This window comes from Embiotoca jacksoni, unplaced genomic scaffold (assembly GCF_022577435.1).
Source record: "Embiotoca jacksoni isolate LCO1_2020_lvr unplaced genomic scaffold, fEmbJac1.0.p SCAF_5, whole genome shotgun sequence".
Lineage (NCBI taxonomy): Eukaryota > Metazoa > Chordata > Actinopteri > Embiotocidae > Embiotoca > Embiotoca jacksoni.
The window spans coordinates 19,392,900-19,418,503 of NW_027185403.1; the positions used below are offsets into that span (position 1 = coordinate 19,392,900).

The following is a 25,604-nucleotide window of genomic DNA, read 5'->3' on the forward strand; positions in this document are numbered from 1 at the left end:
ATGCTCACCAGTGTAGTTGGTGTTGCTTTCCTGCGGAAATCAACCACCATCTACTTCATCTCGCTGCCGTTAATCCGGAGGTGATTGAGATCACACCAGTCGACAAAGTCAATGATGACCTCCCTGTACTCCAGATCGTTCCCTTCTGATACACGTCCAACGATGGCTGTATCATCAGAGAGCTTCTGGATGTGGCAGAAGTCAGTGTTGTACCTGAAGTGTGAGGTGTACAGGGAGAACAGGAAGGGGGAGAGCACGGTGCCCTATGTGGCCCCCGTGCTGCAGACCACCACATCAGACACACAGCTGTGAAACCTCACATACTGCTGTCTGTTGGTGAGGTAGTTGATGGTCCATGCAGTCAGGCGGCCGTGCACTCCAGCTCCCTCCAGCTTCCTGCTTCCAGCAGTGATGGCTGTATGGTGTTGAAATTGCTGGAGAAGTCAAAGAACATGACCCTCACCATGCTACCAGTGTTCTCCAGGTAAGAGAGGGATTGGTGCAGCAGGTAGATCACTGCGTCGTCCACACCAACGCCTGCTCTGCAGGCGAACTGCAGGGGGTCCAGTGAAGTGCTCACCACGGGTCTGAGGTAGCCTAGAACGATCCCAGAGGTTGGGACGTCGCCTGCACTGAGCTCTGGAGGGTGGAGGGGGTGCGGAATCAAACCTGTTGAAAAACAGGTTCAGTTCGTTGGCCCATGCCTGCTCTCCAGGTTCTAGGCCCCTCCCACCACCGCTGCTGAGGCCTGTGATGGTTTTAAGGCCTTTCCAGACCTCACGTGCGTTGTTCTGCTGGAGACGCTCCTTCAGTAGCAGTCCTTCCCTTTCGTTATCTCCCTTTTAGCTCCTTCTGCACCCTCCTCACCTCCTCTCTGTCCCCAGATCTGAAGACCCTCTTCTTCTCGTTCAGCGGGGCCATCAGCTATGGGGTCATCCAGGGCTTGTTGTTTGAGAAACACTGCACCTTCTTCGTGGGCACGGTGTTCTCCACACAGAATGACATGTAGTCCGTGATGCAGTGGGTCAAACTGTCAAAGTCCTTCCCGTGAGGCCAACATAGCACGTCCCAGTCAGTGGTGGTGAAGCAGTCCCTCAGTGCCTCACTGGCCTCCTCAGACCATCTTCTCTGGGGGGTTGTTTGTTCACCACAAGTATGACAGCTCTTCCATCTTATTTGGGAGAGATCTTACATTCCCAATAATAATGGAATAGACGGTTTATAACGTCTATTCCTCTGCCGGTGTTTAACTCCAGCTCTGCCGCCACGCTTCCTCCTCCTTAATTCCTTGGGGATCTGAGGTCTTTCTTCAGGGAGTATCCGAGAGTCGCGCAGCGCCAACAGCTGTTCCCGAGTGTAAACAATGGAGCCATGGCCGAACGACGAAGAAGTCAAGGAGAAGTCCACAAACAAGCAAAAACAGAAAAACTAATCTCACTAGTTGTACATCCATCGACGCAGATGAGCAACGGAGACTAGTGCGGTAAAGCACATGAAAAAACAAACAAATAAACTTAAAGAAAAGAAAGAAAGCGAGAGCTGCTGTGACTAGCTGCCACTCACACGGTGCGATCTTACTCAAAAACACATAGAACTTTGTCTTTTCCAAAGCTAAGATTCTGTCAAGAACCTTTGACCCTTCTGACCCTCAGGTACCATCATGACGCCCAACTACATTAGCAACAGCTCTGCAGATGTGTCTCTGTGGTGCAACTGTGAAGGCAGCGGCAACCAGTGGCAAGACTGTCAGAGACTGCAGCGGCTCTTCACCCACAACACCTGCCTACGTGAGTCTACACTATCTATACATGCAGTCCTGGTCACAATTATTTACTCTCATGTCAAGTATTTAATCCAGAAAATCATCACAAATATATGAAAATCAACCTATTTTGTATCATCAGTATGTATAATCAGAATACCTTGCAATGTAGTGAAATAATTTATGCACAAAATATAGGCTGGAAACAATTATTGGCACCCATCAGTAATATTTGGGTGCAGAACCTAACAGGGACTGCCTCTAAACAATTCTTGTCTCCATCTAGAAGTTTCTTGCACCTGTTCTGCCACGGTTTCATTGCTATGTGTTTAAGGTTGCAGAATTCCTTTTTGCACTGGCAGATTTCAGCTTTTTTCAAAGGCTTCCAATGGGACTTAGGTCAAAGCTTGGTGCTGGCCAGTTTAAAACAGTCCATGTTGTCCTTTTCAGCTTTTTTTTTGTACTGGTGGATTTATGCTTTTGTTCATGGTCCTGTTGAAAAACCCAAGACTTTTTCCTCAAACCTAGTTTTGTGAAACTAACACTAACACGTTTTGCTCTAAAATGCCTTAGTAATCATCAGGAGGAGGATTTTCAAAAAACACTGCATCCCTGTATAATTCAAGCCCAGTAACACCGAGGCAGGAACTTGTCCACCCCAAGGACAAAATACACGTGCACAATTCAATTTATTATACGCAGTTTAATGCAGTAAACAAATACTCTGAGTTGTCATTGAATAAACGAAAGAACCGCTTCACACAGGAGAGCTAACTACTCAGGATAGGACTCAACAGTCCATCTTCATCCTAAAGACAAGGTACACTCATACACATTTTGGGCAGGGAAGATCTATTGCTTGAAAGAGGAGTGGTAGAATACATCTACTTCAAACTGGAAAGATTATCACTAAACAGGAGGTGGTATGAGACACCATTTATCAGCCACTTCCAATGCAGTCCTCAGGTCTCAATCACATCAAGAACCTAACAAGTCTTGTTGGCCGGGTGGTTAAACCACTTTAAATCCATTCATACCATGATTCTTTTTTAGCATAATGACTCATAGGCTGGTTATTTGGGTCTAACTTTTGACTTCATGAATTCTTACAACAGGTAAATTGTTTTTTTCCCCAATTTTATTTTGTTTGAGGAAATAACAAATTAATCAAAAGGGTGCCAGTATACATTTTATGTTCCTTTCAGACCACTTCTCAAAGTGTCTTAGGTGAGGTCACACCTGTACTTTTAGCTGTGCACTTCCTTTACCACCATCCTTACGTTTAATCTGAGGTCACTTTTCCTCTCGCAGCCATATCCACAGGCAGTCCAACTACAGTCCCAATGAAGGTCAAACATAAAAACATTTCACAGAACACACAAATAAATCACATAAATCATGTTCTAGTCCAGCAGGAATGTGGTATGTTGTTATTTAGCCAATATTGCTCAGGCTAATCCAATTCTGTTTCCTACCCAAACTAATATTTTCAAGGCTGGATTACCAACAGTGCATAGTTGGTGTCAATTTAAATTGTGATAAATAATTTCTAAATAAAGGAATATGCACATCACCTGAAATGCCTTGACAGGTCCTGCATTACTGTGTATCAGGCGTCTTGCTGATTAACCAGAGTATAGTTGTGAAAAAATATAGTGAATACTGTTGTGGCGTCAGTTAATAATTTTAACATTAAGACCTTTTTTTGGAATAAAATTGCATTTAATCATACAACCACAAAATAACTGACATGAACTGGGGTGCCTTTCTGCTATGGATTCAACTTGTGTACTGTAATCCACAAAGAGGAGGAACAACAGGCTTAAATAGGGGCCCCCAATTAGATACTTATTGCAGTTTTATTAGTAAGGTTGCTGGATGAAGGTCAAACATATAAATGGCAAACTCAACTAAACATTTAAAATGTATGAAAACATAAACAGAAAGGAAAATAAAATCTGCAAAGTGAAATTAATTAGAAAATGCCCCCCAAAAATATATTTTTTAATATATTTACTGTTTTGGGATATTACATTTAACCTCAACATAGAGGTGGCTTTAAAAGGTCCCTCAAAACAATAGTTAGCTTTATGGGATTTTTTTTTTTTTTATCTGAAAACATGGTCTAAACATTTTGAGAACCTTTAGGTCAAAGTTGGTCTGATTGGCGTTGTATTTCCACTGTATTTCACAAACAGAGAAGTAAGGGATGCAAGTCATTAAAAAGGTAAGAGCTGGACAGCTGTTTTTATGTCTGAGTGCAGAAATTCAAAACTCTTTTTAAAAAGCCTTCAAAAAAACCCTAGTTGAAGCTTGGGCAACAACCCTACAAGCAAAAACCTAGACAACAGTTATAGCCTGCGTTGCATTTTTTTGGTAACCTTTCATGAAATAAATAAAATGCCACTTCTTTCTCTGAAATAATTCAAAACTGACAAAAGTAATCAGCCTTGATAATTGCTTATTCCATACTTAATGAAAATCAGACAGAATATTTTAATGAATAAAACAAATTCAAATGGCGATGACAAAATTGAGGGGAACCTTGACTAATTATTTTGTTGCACATGCATGATGCAATCACTGCAAACAAATAGCTTGTGGCGCTCAGTTATCCCTGTGCACCAGTCAGTTTGGACCACTCTTCCAACGCAAACGGCTGCCAGCTGTATCAGGTTTGAAAGGTACCTCCAGACTGCATGTTTCAGCTCTTTTGATAGTGTTTGACAGTATTCTTTGACAGAGGTTTCTGACAGTGGGCAGCTCATTTCCTTCCATAATGTCTCAATAGTTTTCAGATTTCATTGTGCCTTGCACAGCACTCCATTTTACACAGCAGGTCTTTTCTTGGAAAATGTATCTTTTTGTCTGTCAGCACAGAGGTGATGTGACTCACACAAATTCCAGTCGATTTTCTAAAGTTTTTTTCTTGCAGCAATGGTTTCCTCCTGGTTCATTCTCCAAGGAGCCCAGTGCGCTCAAAAAAATGCTGCGATCATACACTGATGTACCTAGACTTTGGAATTCAGCTTACCTACTTGGAAGTAGAGTCAGGCAATATGTCCCTAAAAGAATATCACAACATATCTGGGTATTTTTGCAATATTCTTGACAATATGACAAAACTGAAAAAACATTTCATTATTAACTTTAATAACACCAAATTTGATCAATTTGTTATGGATTTATATGTCAGCATAAACATAACATTATGCCTTTAATATTCAGTATAAAATAAACAAAAATTATGTCTCTGTTCTTTAGTTTGCAAACAACAGTAACTCATAGTGAGATTTAGACTGTGTATACAGTGCTAAGGGGGATTTGGGGATGCAGCGGTGCAGGACAGCTGCTGCTCTGCCAGGACGACTATCAGCTGCAAAGCTGCTAATTATTTCCTCGCAACTGTTGGCAGATTCAACCATGTTTAGAACTGATTTTCTGAAGTTTAGCGGCATCGTTTGTCTATTAATAAATTAGTTTTCATCTTTTGTTGCACTTTTCATAGCGAGTCTAGCCCTTCACCTGAGCCTCTGCTTTGCTCCGTGTCTATGGAGCTCCTTGTGCATGGAGCAGGGGCGGAGCTGCCCAGTGTGAAGCATACACAGACAACAGCTGAGAAACTCATAAGTTAAAAAACAACTTTGAGCTATTCTTGTTGCTGGGAAAGCTGGATATAAAATGGTGCCGTGCTAGTGGCAGCCTGTTATAGCAGCTCCCCCCCTCGAGTGTGTTTTAAGTATTTTTCTTTCTTTCTCCTCTCTTCGGAGTTGCTTTTTTTTCTTTCACGTGTGTTAAGTGACGGTCAGACAACGGACCGTAACTTTTCCACTTTTCTGGTGGCTCTTCTTTTACTTTTTTCTCTCTTCGTAACGGAGAGCTACGCACAGTGGACTGGGGCCATTGTTTACTCTTGTGATCAGCTGATCGCGCTGAGTAGGCCTCTACTGCTGCTGCCTGGAGCGAGGCCTGAAATCCCAGACGAACTTCGGAGAAGACGTCGGGGTTGCAGAGCTGGAGCTAAACTGAAGGCGAAGAGGAGGAAATGTAAACCATCGGTACCGGCGATTTTAATGGGGAACGTGAGGTCGTTGGCCAATAAGACGGACGAGCTCGGCGCGCTGGTAAAGACCCAGCGGGAATACCGGGAGTGCAGCATCATGTGTTTCACTGAGACATGGCTGCACTCACATTTCCCGGACCACAGCGCAGCTGTACCCGGCTTCAGGACTGTTCGGGCAGACAGGGAAGTTGTGCAGAGCGGTAAGAAGAAAGGTGGAGGGATTGTAGTCTATGTGAACGAGAGGTGGTGCAATCCCGACCATGTGTGTGTGTGAAGGAACGTTTCTGTAGCCCGGACATTGAACTTCTAGCCGTGGGGATGCGCCCGTATTATTTGCCGAGGGAGTTCTCGTCCGCCATTGTTATTGCTGTTTACGTTCCACCATCAGCTGACGCAGAGGCAGCAGTGGACACCATCCACTCCACTGTGTCCAAACTTCAGACTAAGCATCCTGGTGCATTTTTGGCAGTTACTGGAGACTTTAACCACACCAGTCTGGATAAAGTACTGCCAACTTTGCACCAGTATGTTAACTGCCCCACCCGGAACAATAAAACCCTGGACCTACTGTATGCTAATGCCATGGATGCATACAGTGCTGCTGCCCTTCCAGCCCTTGGTAGGTTGGATCACAACCTGGTCCTGCTGACTCCCAAGTATGTTCCTCTGGTGCAGAGGCAGCCTGTAACCACCAGGACTGTGAGGAGGTGGACACAGGAGGCTAAAGACACCCTGCAGGACTGCTTTGAGTCCACGGACTGGGATGTGCTGTGTGGACCACATGGGGAGGACATCAACAGCATGACGGATTGTATCACAGAATACATCAAATTCTGTGAACACACCACCGTACCATCCAGGACTGTACACTGCTTCCCCAACAACAATCACCAGTGACCTGAAGGTGCTTCTTAATCAGAAGAAAGCAGCCTTCAGGTCTGGGGACAGGGAAGAGCTCAGGAGAGTTCAGCACAACCTGAAGGAGAAGCTGAGAGAGTGCAAGGACTCCTACAGGAGGAAGCTGGAGGCCAAACTCCAGCAGGACAATGTAAGGGAGGTGTGGACCGGTATGAAGGAGATTACTGGGTTCAAGGGGAGAGAGAGACAACCAGGGGACTCCCTGGAGAGGGCCAATGAGCTAAACTGTTTCTTCAACAGGTTTAGTTCACCGCCCTCATCTGTCTCCTCCACACCTCACACCTCCCAAACACCCCTGCTGCCTTCCCCCCTCTCCCCTCCCCCCTCTGTCCCACCTGGTGAGCTGCATGGACACAGAGCCCTCAACTCCAAAGGGCTCTTCCACCATCGTCGCCACGACCCCCACCCCCCACTCTCTCTCTCTCTCTCTCTCTCTCGCTCTCTCTGTGACGACTGGCCAGGTTAGGAGACAGCTGGAGAGACTCCACCAGCGCAAGGCTGCAGGACCTGACGGCATCAGCCCCGGGGTCCTGAAGACCTGCGCCGTCCAGCAGGCTGAGGTCCTGCAACACCTCTTCAACCTGAGCCTGAAGCAGGAGGATGTCCCGGTGCTGTGGAAGACGTCGTGCCTGGTTCCAGTCCCCAAGAAGACGACTCCATCTGGCCTCAACGACTATCGACCGGTTGCCCTCACATCTCATGTGATGAAGGTGCTGGAGAGGCTGGTCTTGGCCCACCTCAGGCCGCTGGTGAAATCTTCACTGGACCCTCTACAATTTGCGTACCAGCCTCATATGGGAGTTGACGATGCCATCATCTACCTGCTGCAACAAGCTCAGTCGCACCTGGATGGAACCGGTGGCTCCGTGAGAATCACTTTCTTTGATTTCTCCAGTGCATCCAACTACTGCTGCTGAGTGAGAAGCTGTGGGTGGTGGGGGTGGACACGTCCACTGTCTCCTGGATCACTGACTACCTGACAGGCAGACCACAGTTTGTCCTTCTGGGCAGTGTGCTGTCTGATACGGTGGTCAGTGGTACTGGAGCCCCACAGGGAACTGTTCTGTCTCCCTTCCTGTTCACCTTATACACCACTGACTTCCAGTACAACTCGGAGTCCTGCCATCTGCAGAAGTTCTCTGATGACTCTGCAGTGGTTGGATGTATAAGGGATGGACGGGAGGAGGAGTACAGGGCAGTAGTGGAGGACTTTGTGGAGTGGGCAGGAAGAAACACAACACGTAACAGCAGATAGAAATCACCTGCTCCTGAACGTGGCCAAGACCAGAGAGATGGTGGTCGACTTCAGGGGGAAGACGACAGCTCCACAACCGCTGAGAGTTCTGGGAGAGGAGGTGGACATGGTTGAGGAGTACAAGTACCTGGGTGTCTCCATCGACAACAGACTGAAGTGGAAGACCAACATCAACGCTGTCTACAAGAAGGGGATGAGTCGACTCTTTTTCTTGAGGAAACTCCGATTCTTCAATGTGTGCAGCAAGATGTTGGAGATGTTCTACCAGTCTGTTGTGGCCAGTACATTGTACTTCGCTGTGGTCTGCTGGGGGAATGGCATTGGAGCTGGCGACACCAACAGACTTAACAAACTGGTTAAGAAGGCCGGCTCCATCATTGGCTGCAAACTGGACAGCCTGGAAAAGGTGGTGGAGAGGAGGACGTTGAGGAAACTATTATCCATATTGGATAATCCTGACCACCCTCTCCACGACCTGCTGCAGGGACAGCGGAGCACTTTCTCCAAAAGACTCCTCCAGCTCCGCTGTCACAAGGACAGATACAGGAGATCATTCCTGCCCACTGCAATAAGACTGTACAATAACTCACCTCTGACAAAATCCATCACACAACAATAACACCGTTGTCTGTTGTCTGTTTTTCTTGGTTGTTTAAATATATATATATAAAAAAACAAAAAACTTTGCACTATTGTTTAGTTAGTTTTAATTTAATTATATTTTATTTTATTTTATTCTATTTTTTATTGTATATACTGTGCATTTTTATATTTAATATTTTTTACTGTTATTTTATTTCTTTCCTGTATCTATAAATGCTGCTGTAGCGAAAGAATTTCCCCTTGGGGATTAATAAAGTATCTATCTATCTATCTATCTATCTATCTATCTATCTGTCTATCTGTCTATCTGTCTGTCTGTCTGTCTGTCTGTCTGTCTGTCTGTCTATCTATCTATCTATCTATCTATCTATCTATCTATCTATCTATCTATCTATCTATCTATCTATCTATCTATCTATCTATCTATCTATCTATCTATCTATCTATCTATATGTCCTACAGTTATGCTGCGTATCAGTATGATGTCATTATGGTTGGATTATTGCCATTATCATGATCTGAATTTGTGTTCTTTTGTATTATAAATTATACTGGCATTATCGTTAACAATATGACACACCCCTTCTTGGAATTTTTCCTTGGTTCTTTCTTTACTATTTTACTATTACCACCAGCCTTCTGTTCAATCTGGGGTCGTTTTTTCTCTTCAATTCAATTCAATACAATTTTATTTATATAGCACCAAATCACCACACAGGTTATTTCATAGCACTTAACACATTAAAGTCCTTAGAGCAGAACTTTACAACATTATACAGAGAAACCCAACAATTCAACAATTACCACATAAGCTAAAAGGGCAAAACTCCTCTTTAAGGAAGAGAAACCTCCAACAGAGGGAAGGAAAAACTCCCTCTTAACAGGAAGAAACCTCTGACAAAACCAGGCTCAGAGATGGGCGGCCATCTGCCTCGACCAGTTGGGGTGAGGGAGAGCAGAGAGAAAAGGACAGCACAGAGATCCAAAACATGAACTGTTGGTGGGGCCGACAATCACAGAGCAGAGACATGCAGCTCCATAGCGGGACATCTGCAAAAGAAAGAACAGAAACTACGTGAGCAAGGGAACTGAATGGAGACTCAACAGACAATAAGCAAAAACTATTGGAGATAAAAAACATGAAGTTAATGAGTTGTAATGGTGAGATATGAGTGTATAGAGAGTGAAAGAGTGAGAGGAAAGAAGTTCAGTGCATAACGAAGTCCCCCAGCAGCTTCGGCCTATAACAGCATAACTGCAGGATGGTTCAGGTCTACCCGAGCCAGCCCTAACTATAAGCTTTATCAAAAAGGATAATTTTGAGTCTAACCTTAAAGCGAGAGAGGGTTTCTGCCCCTCGAACAGAAACTGGGAGCTGGTTCCACAGGAGAGGAGCCTGAGAACTGAAGGCTCTGCCTCCCATCGTACTTTTGGAAACTCTGGGAACCACAAGCAGGCCAGCGGTCTGAGAGCAAAGTGCTCTGTCAGGATGATGTGGTTCTATAAGATCTCTGAGATGAGATGGAACCTGTCCATGAAGTGCTTTGTAAGTCCGCAGGAGAATTTTGAATTCTACTCTTGATTTAACAGGAAGCCAAGGAAGATAAGCTAAAACAGGAGAAATATGATCTCGCTTGCTAAATCCCATCAGTACTGTTGCTGCAGCATTTTTGGATCAACTGCAGGGTTTTTAATGAGTAATTTGGACATCCTAACAACAACTCTTGCAGTCGTATCCCCGGGCAGTTTGACAGTCCCATGGACTTTAAACTTGTTAATAATCTTTGCAACTGTAGTCGTAAAAACAAGCAAACAAACAACATGCTTGGAAATATCTTATAGCCTTTACCTTAAAATGCTTATCCATAATTCTCTGGTATCATTTTGTGTATGACACTGAACATGGTCCAGAGAAACGAAACAAACAGCAGATTGAAGACTTAGACTTATAGACTTAGACTTTATTAATCCCACGGTGGGGAAATTTAGTAACACTGAACGACTGATTACAAGATTGAAGACGTGTAATACTGATGAAAGAAGAGTTAGTTTGAACTATCAGTATAACCCAATTTTTGTTCGGGCGCTACCAACAAATATGTCGAGGCCATTTTAAAATTATCTTTGTAGAAAAAGGAAAACTGTATCTTTTGTCACTTTTTTTTTTTTTTGCTTCATGCCAAAGACATGCAAGGTATACATTAGAAAATGTAATTTAAGTAATTATTTTTTAGGATGAATGAAGCCTTTTTTCAATAAGCTATTAAGATACCAACAAATTCATCCATGACTGTACAAGTTAACTTATGGGGTGGTAAATACCCATAGTTAGTAAGAGTTATAAATCTGTCTGTTGTTAGCAGAGGTTAGCATAACAATTTAAAGCAAGGGTCTACAGTGCCTTGCAAATACAGTAAACACTAAAAAGTAGAGAAAACAATGTTTGTAATTTGAAAGTTACTATCAAAATGTGCAATTTATATGTCAGTTGTAAAAGCTTAATTAAATACCCTTTTGGGCATGTTAAAAAATTACAGATATTATTAATCAATTATTTAAAAAAATATATACTTCTTTTTTAGCTTTCTGCTCCGTAGGAAACAATTACACAATTAGATTAAGATTAATTTATGAATTAAACAATTACAAACTTCATAAATTAATCTTTAAAGATTAATTTATGAAGTTTGTAATTGTTTGTAAAAATTAAGCAAATAATCCCATTTTCCAAAATGTCAGACTATCCTGTTTTTCTTCATTTTTGCTGCAATAGCAATTTGTGTAGTGGAAAATAGGGTTTAAGGGATTCCTCAGAGCCTCTCTACATGCACATTTAGGATATAGCTTAAGCTACTTAGTGCAAACAATTTTTCTAATAAAATATAGCCTAAATTATTATTTTTTTAAGAATTTCCTATGGTTTAATGCATCTTACTGTCCTATGAAGCTCAGCATGCTGTTTCAGATACTTAAAAAAAAAAAAATTGAAGCACTTGATTATTTTGATTAGCGGGATTGTTTGAATACTGTCACATTTTTAAAAGCTCTACCACATATTGCTATATGGTTTTTTTTTTTAAGATAAAGCGTGTTTTCATAATTTTTACCCCCAGATACATTATTTAAAACAGCATTAATGTGTCACCATCAAAGATACAGCAGGGAGCAACTCAAAGAGCATAAATGAAAAAGTGACTTTGACACAATTTCTGCTGAATCTGTCTTGGCTGCCTTCTGCGGTTATGCTCACAGCATGAACTGTATGTCTGTATATGTCAGCTACATTCTACACCCTAAGCATTCAGAAAAATCTTACAGTCTGGATGTGCAGCATGAGGCTTCAGCAGGGCTGGAGCAGTATGAAAAAGGAGCCGGAGGGTAATGCCCTCCAGTTGTCACTCAATCACAGCAGTTGTCAATAAGGCTGTCAATACACACTGAACGTATATGTCCAAACACTAAAGCCTTGATGATGCGTCAATGCACTTCCCAAAAACCTCAATGATTTATCAAGCTGCCGAGGCTCTAACAATAAGCTGCCAAATAGATATGCTCACACGCACTCAGATGCAGTGTTGCAGATCAGCTGAATGCACACACACAGGGAGTTATGTGCCTATGTCTCCATGCAGGTAACGCTATCAGTTGGATGGGGAGCCCCAGCTTGCTGCCTGTAGACATCACCCAGCCGCCCCCTCCGAGACCATCCCAGATCCTGCTTCAGGAAGATGAGCTCCTGAGCAGCAATCACCTGCCTGAACACAACAACATTGTGAGTATGCTTGAGCTCATTACATTCACTGCCTTGACATTTAAAATTACTTTTCAGACTTTCATCCCCAGGCCTTTTCTATAGTCTTTGGTTTGGCACTGTCATGCTGTGTTGTTTGTTTATCATGGTTGTTTTATTATAAACAGCAACTGCAAATTACAGGACTAGCAGTGAGTTTCCTGAAAAACTGGAAGGGGGCTAATTTCAGCTGATTATTACTGTGAAATGTGTGAAACATTACTGATATATGCGACCGCAGGGGTCTCAAGCCTTTTTTCCTCTGAGAGCCATTTTGACAAAATTAAAGTGTCCAAGAGCTACTCATGTTTAGTAACATTTATTCACATAGCTGAACTCCACCCAAACCAAATGAAAAAGCTTCTTTGATGTGAACAATAACATATTAATATTCTTCACACACATTTCGTATCAAAACAGCTTATATTCAACAGCATGTGCATGCTTTTTCTTTGTATGCATGTCTTTACGTTTTCAATTGATGAAGCTCACACTACTCACATGTGCCATTGAAAACAAAACAATGTTTATTACGTACTTGTCCTTATTTTCTGTCTTTCCACATTTCACATCACTTCCCTTCAGTTTCTGATTCAGTTTCTCAGTTTCATCTGTCAGGAACACAAGATTAGGTAGCCACTCACCATCAGTCAAAAGGGTTATATCCTCCCTTCTGGACTCAGCAGGGAAAGAAAGGGCTGTTGGATCTTACCCCTGCTCAGCCACCTGATGTCGGTGTGGATAAGGCGCAAACACTTTCGGCCACAGTGTTAGCATCAAGTTGTACATTGGCAATAGCAGAGGTCAAAACTCCAGCGACACTTGCAGTATGTGAAACAACTTCTAGATGTTACCAGACCAACGTATTTCAGATTTCAGCTTGTGGCGTTCACCAGGGTCAGCATGAAACACATTTCAATAAACACTTAAATAGGGTGGGTTTGAAACAAATGAAAAATACCAAAAAGGTTTAAAAAAAAGGGTGAAGGACAACCAATCATATACAGTACATACACACACACACACACACACACACACACACACACACACACACACACACACACACACACACACACACACACACACACACACACACACACACACAAACAAACATGACAGCCAATGGAGCGGCAGATGTGGGTTGATTATATGGTCATGTCAATTGTTACTCAACACTGGCAGAGTAAGGGACAATGGCTGACACCATATTTGATCCACAGACTGAAGAAGTGTACCAATGGGTGTACCACGTTTTTATGGACCAGGACCATTATGTTGCAGGACTTTTTAGGCCTTATTTCTTTAAAAACAGAAATAAAATGCTCCACTTGAAGACAAACTTATTATAAAATGCCATATGAAGGCATCAAGATGCAAACTTAAAACATTAATTGTAGATGCACAAAAAAGTACAATAAATAACTATAAATGATCATCAGACAAATGTAAGCAACATTGTAAGCATTACGTCAGTCATTACATCATACACAACTGACATCATAATAAAAACATTACAAGATTACACATATGGAGTGCAAACAACTATAAAAACTCCTTAATTGAAAAGTCCTCATTCATGCCCTCCGGAGATGAACTCTCGAGATAAAAAAAATCCCAAATGAGAAAGTGAACATCACTGCTTCTTTGGCTGTTCTTAATCTTTTCTATAGTCTATGAAGGAATAGAGTTGACATGTAATGTTGCTTTCATTGAAAAGTCTTCCAACAGAACTGGTCACATCATTCTTTTTGATGGCACTGCTGTTTTCAGTGATGCACTGTTTAAGGGAGCAGCATGTCTCACCTGCATAAGCTTTGCCACATGGACACTTGAACAGATAAGAACATTTTTGTTCTGCAGGTAATAAATCACTTAATATTAATGATCTTTCCATTGATAGGGTAGTTAAAGGACTTGAGGTTTTTGGTGAACCTTGGTGAACTTAGGTGAACTTTATGCAGGCTCTCTAATTAAAATTTCCTTGAAGAAGTTCAATTGTGAGTTTGCTGTTTGGAATTCAAATTGCTGATAAGCTCTAACCACCCTGTCTAGTATGTTTGTTCCTCTTTTAAAAGTTACCTGAAGTTAGTTTTTAAAAGTTTATTTTAGGGATGGATCATTTTGAACAATATACCAATGTCACAAAATGATCTCCTTGATGTGTTTGGTTTTAAGGGGTGAATGTTTTGCAGATGAGGTATGGCTAAGAATAAGAGGATTTTTTTAATTTGCAGATAAACGCTCTAGATATTTTCTTTCTCTAAATTTTTTATAACATCTCATTTTTACTTTACTCATAGTGTTCTGGAACATCACATATTCTCGTCAGTTTAGTGAGGTAAAATGTTCTCAGGGGGAATGGGATGGAAGCTTTCAGCGTGAAGAAGTGTATTTCAATGTGCAGAGAAGAGAGGACATCAACCTTTTTTATTACATTTATATCAAGAAGACTGATAACTTCATAATTATATTTAATTGTGAATTAATTCTGTTAATTTATTGCTTAAAAGCTGTAAAAACTCTAGTAGTGTGGGGATTTAACCTTTCCACAGGCAAAACTAGGTGGCATTGGCGCTTTGTGTCACAAGGGGGCAGGATTTTTGTGAAGTTGTTTGGCTTTAAATTTAAACAGATTTACCAACTGACTTTGTTTTATCATATATATGTACATATTGTTCAAACCTTTAGTGAGGTATTAAGAAATGGGTAATGAGCTACTGGTAGCTCCCAAGCAATGTTTTAGAGGCCCCTGCACTAGGGGCTGGATTAGAATCATTGACCAAGATGGGTAATATTAAAATAACCCCACCTCACAGAAATACATGTCTTGATCCAGGATGGAATTATTTTAAGTTGTGAGAGTCCACAGCCATGCTTACGACTCAGAGAAGATGCCGAGGTGGTTGTCGCAGAGGAAGCGAGACTGGATTTGGGGGAAACAGGCTCAGCCTCTCTCCATTCTTTCAAAGGGTTGAGGTGGTAAATTTGTGTAGCTCTGCCCCTGTTCGCTTCATAATCAACATTCTCTACTCGCCATGTGACTGCAAGGGGTCCTTGCCCCTTGGTGAGTAGTTTAGAGCTGGAAGAAGGAAATAATGCATTTATTTTCTCTCCTGATGTAAATTGTCTCAGCCTTGCCTCTCTGTTGTACAACTGTTGTCCTGGGCCTGGAGGAAATTCCAATGGGTTAAGTGGCCCAGCATGTGGAGTTTTGCTCTTAGGTCCAGGATTGTATTTAATTTTTACTTTGGCTAAGACTTGAAAAACAGTTCAGGGAGAAAACCATTTGTGCTGCAAACAACATAGGGTCCCACCAATTATCCCAATTGTACATAAATATGCAGTTCATGGACTTCAAAGCCTTTTTCAGACACTTAACGATGCTGTAGGTCTGAGGGTGATACACTGTAACCCTTAAGTGCATGTGATATGAATAAGGTGCCCTAGTCAGTCAGAATCTCTTGAAACAAAGCTGCAACACACTGTCTGCAGAGATGATGCGCAACAGCTCTGCGTCTGGATATGCCGTTGTATAATCCACCAGAAGTAACACAAAATAATGTCCATATGTACTCTGGTGAATTGGCCTGCTAATGCTAATGTACTCCAATGGGACTTCCATTAAAAGTATTGGGCACAAAGGCCCTCTGGATCACCACATAGCATTCCAGGCAGTAACGCACATCAATGGCGCGCATCGCTATGAATGCCAGGCCAATAGAAACGGGTCATTATCTGGTTTAGTGTTTTATCATTTTCCATGTGACCAGCTATGGTGTTAAATTGGGTATTCCCAATGGCTTTTCAGCACCAGCAATTGGGTTTTTGCCTGACATGTCTGGGTGTCTCGACTTGACTTTATACAGCCTGTCTCTAACCAGTGAAAAATGTGCATCAGACTGTGTTGTGTCAGGCGCAGCAGGGAACCATCCATTTTTTTTATATGCTCAAAGCTTAGAGTGTCATCACAACAATTGAGGTCAAGGTAGATGGCCGCCAACCTAGGTTCAGACATGCTCATAAGAGCATGGTTCTGTCTGAGGTGTCTTACTGTTAAAGGGGAGTTTTTTCCAACTACAGCATTGTGGGATGGTGATACCAGACCGAAGCCTATATGCTGTCAGGCAGTCCCTCCATTAAGTGTTCCAACACTAGCAACTCTAGGAGCCTGAGGTGGCGGCAAAGCTTCCTACCTGCAGACATATCAAGGAATAATTGCAGATCACCTTGCACTGTCATTTCATGGAGTGCTTTACCTGACATTGAATTGGCTGTCAAAGGGTGAGCTGTGGCTGACTGTGAGTCTTATCTATTCCAGGTCGTTCCAGGTCTGTCTTTTTATCAGGCCTTGGTTTGCATCCAGGAACAGCCTGTTCACCTCGGCATGCTCTGGCTACATGGCCCGACCTCTCCCAGTATCTCGCCCCAAATTAAAAAGGCTGGGCTTGTTCTTGAGGGACCATGTCCATGTTGTACTCAGGAGCTGTTGGGCACCAGTATAGCACGACCACTGCTATCACCGTGGGCTCCCTATAGCACTTAAAGACATGAATAGGCACTTTTTCTCGAGTCACACGCTAAATACAACACACAAATGCATGTGCTCTGCGTCCACCTGGCTGTCAAGCACACGCTAGAAAGGAATGACCACCCATGGCCAGTCCTCTTGCTTTCTGCTGGCGTCTCCAGGAGACCGTGTGTGTGTGTGTGTGTGTGTGTGTGTGTGTGTGTGTGTGTGTGTGTGTGTGTGTGTGTGTGTGAACCATCTGTCCAAGCACACTAATGTTTACATATGCGGGAAGAGCGAGAGAGAATAATCAGTAAAACACCAAGCACCTGTGCTAATTACTTCCCCTCCTGGCACTGTACTTCAAACCATTCCCACCATCGTCCTCCTATGGCTGACACACAAATCATGTCTGCTACCAAAGAGGACTTTATTAGGAATACTTTTATGACTGCTGTTTTATTCTTGCAATTTGCCAGTCACTCAATCCGGAGGCAGCAGCGCAAGGTATGAAATCACACTGCTACAATTCAGGAGCTTCAATTAATGTTCAAATCAAAGATTAGGAAAAAGTTAGGTTCGAGTGACTTTGACTCTGGCATGAGTGTTGGCAAATCGGCTGGTTTGAGAATTTCAAAAAATTGCTAATCTCCTAGATTTTTACCACAACACTCGAGTGTTCTTGGAATGGTGAAAAAACATTAAAAAAACAATAATGGAAGGGAGAGTTTTGTTGAGCTTATGCAGCCTTCTAAAGATTGGAAAATCATAGCCTGGTCGGATGTTTGCTGGTGGTGTAATGGTGGGGAAGGTCATTTGTCACACGCTGGCCCACTTGAAATCAATTAGTCATTGTTTGTTGTGCAACAGCCTATCAGAGCTTTGTTGCTGACCATGGGCATCCCTTTGTGGACACAGTTTTCCATCTTCCAATGGCAAGATCCAGAATGATAATGCATGATGTCACTAAGACAAATCCATCTCAAACTGTTTTAATGAAAGTAGCAGTGCATTCGGAGCACTTTAGGGGACTTCCCCAGGTCTGAATCCAAGGGAACACCGTATTTTTGTAAAAAAAAAAAAAAAAAAAAAAAAAAAAGATCACCATCCAATACATTCTTTAAGGAGCTTTAAAAAAACTAAAGCACGAGACTCAGCAGTGGTTACACCAGTGTCCAGATACTGAATTTTGATCACCTGCCAGGAGAAGATGAAATACTGACTATCTAAAGCCCCACTAATTGCCAACAAAGGCATTTGGTTAAAACTAGCTAGAAGTAATTTTGAACCGAGGAAGCATTATCTGAACAAACTTTACAAATAGCTGGTGCAACACAAACCACAATACCTACATAATCAAGATGCTAAAAGTCAAGTGCTCCTTCAATACCTAATCAATACACTTTCCTGCTGATTGTTGTTCATCGGGGCAGTGAGGGGATCAGGATCAGAACTAAACTACAAGTAAACAAAAGTTCAAACTGTCCTGACTGTGTCCATTTAATTTATCTCTCCAACCGATCAAGGTTCGCAAAGTCTGTGGCACACAGACAAGTCTTGGCCCTGAAGTGTTTTGATTTCAGTCCTGTTGGATCATGTCTAAATGTGCCAGCCCAGTAATGTGCAGACAGTAATGCATACACAGTGAAACACTGAAATGTGGTGAGGGTACATATATTTTGAGCGTCACAGCTCCTGGCTGCTCCTGACAGACTGTTAAATGTGGTCCAATCCAATCGTGGTCCTGGCTATTGTAACCCTGGCCAGACCACAATCTGCCATGGCTGTGGCTCCTTGGTTTACAGCATGCCTCACTGATAGAGATAATCTGGGCCAGCAGACAAGAGGGGATTCCAGCTCTCTCTCTTGCTCGGTTGCCCGCCCCCACTTGCTCACTCTCTCATCCTCTCTGTGTCTGTCTGTGTCTCTCTCCTAGTGAGCGGATTAGATGAGGTGCTAGTTGAAAGCAGTGCATCAGTCAGGCTTCATTAGTATGAATTTATTCATGCCCATATGTCTACCCCCTCTTTCTCCTTCTTCCCCCAAATCCCCTTCTTACTTCCTTCCTTTCTTTTCTTCAATTCCTCTACCCTTCTTTGTATTTTTTGACTTATTCACTCTTGTCTTTCTTTTCTCAGTTCATTCCATGACACATCCTCAAGCCTTCACTCTACCCTACCACAATCCATACCTGCTCCACATCTCTTCACCCAACTGTCACTCAGCTGCTTGTTTTGTTTCTCTGAGGAGCTTTTGCTTGTTTAGCTAAAGTGATTTTGCCAGAATTTGAAAGGTTTCACTTCAAAAAGCTGAGTATCGGCTCCTGCAGCTAAAAAAAAAAAAAAAAAAAAAAAAAAAGTTCAAATTTAAAAGCACAAATGACTGCTCTTTGTTTTAAATGTTACATTTCCACAGAGGATGCAATCAAATGTGTAGTGATGTGGAATTTTAATGCCATTTTGAAAGCCAATAGCCTGTTCATTTTTTTCACTTTTTTGACAGTTATCCACACTAACAGAACATTTATTTCTTTATTTATTGAACACAAATTAAGATGCATTGAAATGCATAATGCATAATAATACATAATGAATTTTTTTTTTTTTTTTTTTTTTTACTTATAATGTCTTTTGAATATAATGTACAACCCTATTTCGACATGGTGTTATTATGTGCATTGTATCTAGATACATTATCTCCACAATGTTGCGTGATAATGGGTCTAAGCATTAACACCTTTTAATAAGCCTTCTCATTCTTGATTATGATTTGATCTCAACATTCTAGTAGAGAATGGAGATGCACTGGTTAGCCATGATGTGAATGATCCAGCCCCCTAACCCCCAGGCTATTTCTTTAACCTTCACAGTCAGTCACATCTTTATAAGTGTGAGGTAAAAATTAACCACTGGGCACTATGGATAAGAGACACTTGAAACTATTTTGAAATACAGTAAGTCTCCTTATCCACAAGGCAAGAGTGAGGTCTAAAAAAACTATGCAAAAATTATTAACTCCACCTAATCAAAGCCTAATTCAAAATAAATTAGAAAGCAAAAAACAACCTTTAGCAATAAGTCAGTCGCACTGATGTGATTGAATTTGTTAAAAAAAAAAACATTCTCAATTGCAACTCTGCCAAGTTTGATGCAACACAAATAAAGCCGGCAGCTTCTTCATTAAATGTGCCAAGCTCCTTTGAAAAAATGGCAGCAGGTTGCATTTTACGTATACAGCCATGTCTCTTAGGGTGCCACCGTGAAGGAAAGGGTTGAGATTAGGGAAATGTGTTCAGTGTTCATGTGGCTATACTTTTAAGGTAAGGGGATTTTCACCATGGTTGTTGTATAATTAAACACATGGTTAAGGATATGGTTGTGGTCATGGTTTCCCATTGCACAGTGTGAAATAGGAATTAACAGCAGTCTCCTGTCTAATGGTTTATTGACATAGAAAGTGTTTCAGCTGTATCTTTCAGCCGTCCATTTCATGGACATATAAATCAAAAAAATATGCTGCTATTTTAATCAACCTTAGTTGCACTATACAAGGGCCAATCAAAAAGTTCTAAGACTGCTCCTGTTGTGTGTGAACAGAGCACACCACCGTGACATGTACAGAGCAGGGCAAAGCCTTTGTGCATATGAAATCACATCCCTAACTTCCCCAACCCTCTAGCCTCCATCCCAAACAGGAAGACCACAGAATACATAGAGTATTTCAAAATTTGAGTTTACTAGATACAACACAACCTGTCAAGTATGTACTGCCCCAGGTCACTTTGACCTTGATCGATTAAAGAGCATACTCAAAATATTCAAAAACTTCTTTTTTTTTTAAAAGATAAGGTTTGATAATTAATTAAAAAATGTCACTGAACTTGCAAGCCTCAGATTCTCGGGGACGCAGTTCCAAAACTGAGGGGCCCTGACTGCAAATGCCTGGTCACTAGTAGTCTTGAGCCAGGACTAACGGACAGCCAGCAGAACCCTTCCTGAGAATCTGAGGCTTTGCTCAGGCTCGTATAGTAGCAACAAATCTAAAAATGAAGCTGGGAGCCAAACCATAAAGTACACATTTTAAAATCAATTCAAAAACTTACTGATAACCAGTGAAGAGCAGCTAAAACAGGGCTGATGGGATATTGTCTTCTGGTGTTAGTTAGAAGCCGAGCAGCTGCATTCAGCTGAAGCCGGGAGATCATTCTATGGCACGGGTATCCAAACTTTTTTTCACTGAGGGCCAAATACAGAAAAATATACGAAAAGGCTGGGTCACTATGAAAGTTAACACAATCAATCAAATGTAGGTAAATTATGCTTGATAATTGAATATGCTTAAATAAAAAAACAGCCTACATCACAACTTTACATTAACGGGTTTTCATAAAAATAGAACAAGGGGATGGGTATATTTAAGTTAGTTATGCAAATACGTTATTGGGGTTGTTAACACATCAACTAACGTTTGTTAGAAAATGTTATCAACTTTAATTGGCTGAATTTATTAAGTAATTGGGCTTTTCAACACATGAATACTGTGTAATATATTTTTTAACTCATAAGGGAGTTGAGAACAGCTTGATTTCTTTCTCAATGACAGAAAAGTCTCAGAAGCGCTGGCTGAATTCTGTCATAAGAGATGTGATCACAGACACATATTTCCCCCTTTTAGCAGAAAGGTTGGTCTTTGGAAAAGCACATTTGATTTCGGACAACGTGGGGAAGTGCGCAGCATTGAAGTTGCGTAGTTGTGTCTCAGAGAGCCGAAGCTTCACACATGCATGTTAACAGCCTCGCCTCCACTCTCCCGCCTTGGTGCACCATTGAGGCCGTTCCTTTGTGCTCGTCTGTCATCGCTGGAGCCCCGTCCGTTGTAACTCCACACATCTTATCCCATTTAAGTTCCATTTCATCAATTGCATCTGACACAGCTTCAAAAATGTCCTTACCCATTGTTGTGCCCTTTAGACTCCTAAGATCAAGCAGCTCCTCCGTAATGCAAAAGTTAACTCCCCGCCAAAAATGTTACAGCTGCGTCTATGGCGTCTGTGCTCTCACCACATGCAATTGAGTAGAAATCAAGTAAGAAGTACAATACAGTCAAGTGCAAATTTCATGTGTGGGCCATATTCCATTATATTTTTAGAATTTGCTGCAGGCCAATTAAAAATGGACCACAGGCTGCAGTTGGCCCGCAGGCCGCAGTTTGGACACCCCTGCTCTATGGCTTAACCCCGCATACAGTGAGTTACAATAATGTAAACGAGATGGATTGAAAGTACCGATGACCCTTTTCAAAATTGACTGGGAGAGGAAAGACACGATTTTTTAAAATGTTCCTCAGCTGGCAAAACATGATTTAACTACATTTGAAATATATTTATCAAATGAAAGGTCACTGTCAAATATGACACAGAAGTTTTTGGCTGCAGGTTTGATGGTTGGTGTGAGGGACCCAGGATGTTGTTCCAAAACAGAAATTGACTTTGAGGGACTGAATAAGATTAGTTTTGATTCTGTTTCTTTTCGTTGGGAAAGGTTTTAGGACACTCAGGATTTCATTTTCCACTAGAGGCTGAGGAAAGATGATGAAAATGATCAAAAATATTTATAATGAAAAGCAGTGGGCCAAGGATGGGGTCTTGGGGAATACCACAGGTCAGAGGGGCCACAGCAGACATGGCAATATCCATCACTACAAAGAAAGTCCTGTCTCATGAATATGATCTAAACCACTCCAGAGCAGTGTCCCTGATGCCTACCCACTTTTCAAGCAGGATAATGTGATCTACAGTATAAAATGCAGAGCTCAAATTGAGGAGAATTAAAATCGTACAATTCCTAGCATCAGCTGTAAATAAAAGGTAATTTGTCACTTTGATGGAGAGCTCTTTCAGTGCCATGATTGTTCATGGAAACCTAACTAAAATCTTTCTAAAATATAATGTTTATTCATAAAAGAGGTCAACTCAAGTCTGAGCAATCTTCTCTGAAACCTTCAATGAAAAATGATATTTAGAAATGGGTCTGAAACTGAAAGAATGTTGTTCAAATCCATAGCAAAAGGGGAACCAAGAGGGCAGAATACATGTATGTTAAAAACCCCTCAAATCTAAACTGTTAAACCAAGGCATAATAAAAGCTAAAAGCTCAGAGAATTCAGTTTGATTTTTGTGGTCTGCAGATTAAGTAGTGGGGCCTTGCCATTTATCATAAAACCAAGACTTTCCAATGAGAAAAAAACATGTCCATGTGGGTAAGGGGAACATTTTAAATTTATTATATGAATCACAGCCAGCCCACCTCCATGACCTGAAATTCTGAGCTAATTAAAGTAATTAACATTACCTACCAATTACCAGAAGGGCCTGCTTCATTTAGTGCAACGGTTCCTTGGACTATACCATGTGTCAGTGAGCATGAATACATCCAGATGCTTAGATGTTATACAATTTTTGCAAAACAAAATGAGTTGTTTGCCAGCGATCTAACATTTAACAGCCCAAAGACTACTGAGTTTGAGGATGGAGATGTAACAGGACTGGTCAAGGAAGCATGAGATGAGGCAGTAATGTTGACAGCGAATAGATTACTAACATTAACAGTGTGTCTGCGTTTGCAGCATTGGACCCTGTTACTCAGAACAATAAGAATAACAGCAGGAGATACATGATTGCAACACCTTTGGAGGCTATTTTTAATGTTTGTGTAAAGCATGTTGTTTACTTGGGTGTGAACAATCAGAGCAAATCAAAGTTTTGAACGTATGTAAACTGTTAAAGTTTCACAGCAAGGAGTCTAGGGGGGAAGAGGAGGCTGGTCTCCAAACCATGCCGGCAGAGATAAAGTATAGGAAAAGAGAAAACAATGCTGCGTTTCAGGACCGGCAATGTTTGTGCAATGAAGTTGCATTTTTTTCCTTTAATGATTCAGTTCCTACTTGAGCAGAAACATCACCAGCATGAGCAACAATGGTACTCACAGTGGGATATTTTTTAATGACAGTCAACAGTTTCCCATCGATGTCAGCCAGGTGAGCTCCAGGAAAACATTTGACAGCCACCTAGTTGGAGTGGACTGATACATACCTCACCATGGACGTTTGAAGGGACTAATGCAAGACAACAACGCAGCCATAGGCGGAGGTGAAACAGGGGGAATATGCTGCCTGGCAGTGGCCGTTGCAGCTACCAACAGGTCTGTTTCTGAATCAGGGACAGAGCCGGATGGCAGCTATGGATGGTCAATCTTGGGAGGATTGTCTTCTGTTGGCTCTGGGTAGTTGAGACCTCCAGACTGTCTGACCACAGCCAAAATACTCCACCAAAGGGTGGCTCCTGACTGTCAATTGACCCTAGCCTTCATGGCCATAATCACCACTGCAAACACCTCTAGGGTAGACGCCACGTGGTTCAACGCCTCTGTCCTCACACCTATCAACAAATGTATGATCTAACAGGTACGGGAGCCTGAGTGTGCTGTGTCATGGAGACCACAGACGACAACAGGCCAAGTTTGGTCAGTTTCTCTTTCTCAACTGCCAAACCATGAGCACCATCCCGGAAACAGACATGCCCAAATGGTCCTTTCTGCCTGATCCAAGGCTGTGGGCAGATACAGAACCTCAAGCTCCAGGAAGGTCATGGGATGACCACAATTCCCTTACTATGTTGTGGACCTGCAGGACAGAATGTTGTGCGCAACGTCACTGACATTGATGATTGCAAGGAAGTAGCCCTGTAACCATTGTGGTGGCTAATAATCATATCTTGTGAGAGTAGTGGCTTCTTTCTTCGGTATTTGTGTGTCCACCACATTTCAGCACAGGGGATCCCTGCCTTACTGTGCCAGAGACATAGAATGGGCCACAGTGATGTCGGGGTGGTGCTGCGAGAGACCAGGTGCCCGGCTTGGGCTAGCAGCAGAGCATGTTGCCACTTTATTATTCCAATGTTGCATAAATACATCATTAGCTGATAGCTCAGCTATGTGGCTACAGCCTTACGCTCATAAGGAATGACAAAATGTGTGGTTTGAGCAGCGCAGCTAACCTATGTAGCTGTGTGTTAGTGTTGAGCATTGGAGCAGGAATGCAGCTCTATTGAGAGGATGTACATATCAGCATGATGCTCTTTATTGACAACCATTGACCTTAATATTTCACTTGCCTGAGATGGGAGCTTGGACAGGGCTAACAGAGCTTGGTATCGCAACGCCGGCGAGGCTGAAAGAAGGAGATTCCGTTGCGGCCGGTACTCTGCCACAGGAGTCATTATCACACTGGTGGTGTAGGAACTGTTGGTGCTGCTGCTACTGCTGAGGAGGTGGCTGTTGAGAGCAAAGATGGGGAGCCAGTTTCTCCAATGCCATCTACAGCCTGTGAATCATTAGCGCAATGTCCTTGCAGAAGAGTGAATTAAGGGAGGGGGGCATCTTTATCAGCTGGGTTCACTCGGTTTCCTTCAGCCAGAAGTGCCTGTGCAGAGCCTAGAATGGTACATCGACTATGTGGTATTACTAACAAAGCTCCTGAAACATGCGGGGGAAAGCTGGTGCTGATCACCTGGCCACAGCTCCTCCTGAGGAAGTGGGACACAAGCACCACAGAAATCGGCCTCGGGCTTGTGGCTCCAATCGAGGGAGAAGAAGCAAGTCTCTTGTGGGCCGGTGGAGACAAAGTGTGGGTGCTGCAGACGAGATCTTC

At 42.3% G+C, this 25,604-nt stretch overlaps 1 protein-coding gene across 1 annotated transcript in view; it reads left to right on the plus strand.

Annotated features, from left to right (window-relative positions):
* The window catches only part of LOC138211224 (GDNF family receptor alpha-4-like), a 67,074-nt gene that overhangs the window by 37,980 nt on the left and 3,490 nt on the right, over nucleotides 1-25,604 (plus strand). The window contains exons 6-7 of the mRNA XM_069170961.1: nucleotides 1,653-1,787; nucleotides 12,234-12,373. Coding sequence (XP_069027062.1) covers nucleotides 1,653-1,787; nucleotides 12,234-12,373 — 275 coding nt within the window. The remainder of the gene's footprint in view (nucleotides 1-1,652; nucleotides 1,788-12,233; nucleotides 12,374-25,604) is intronic.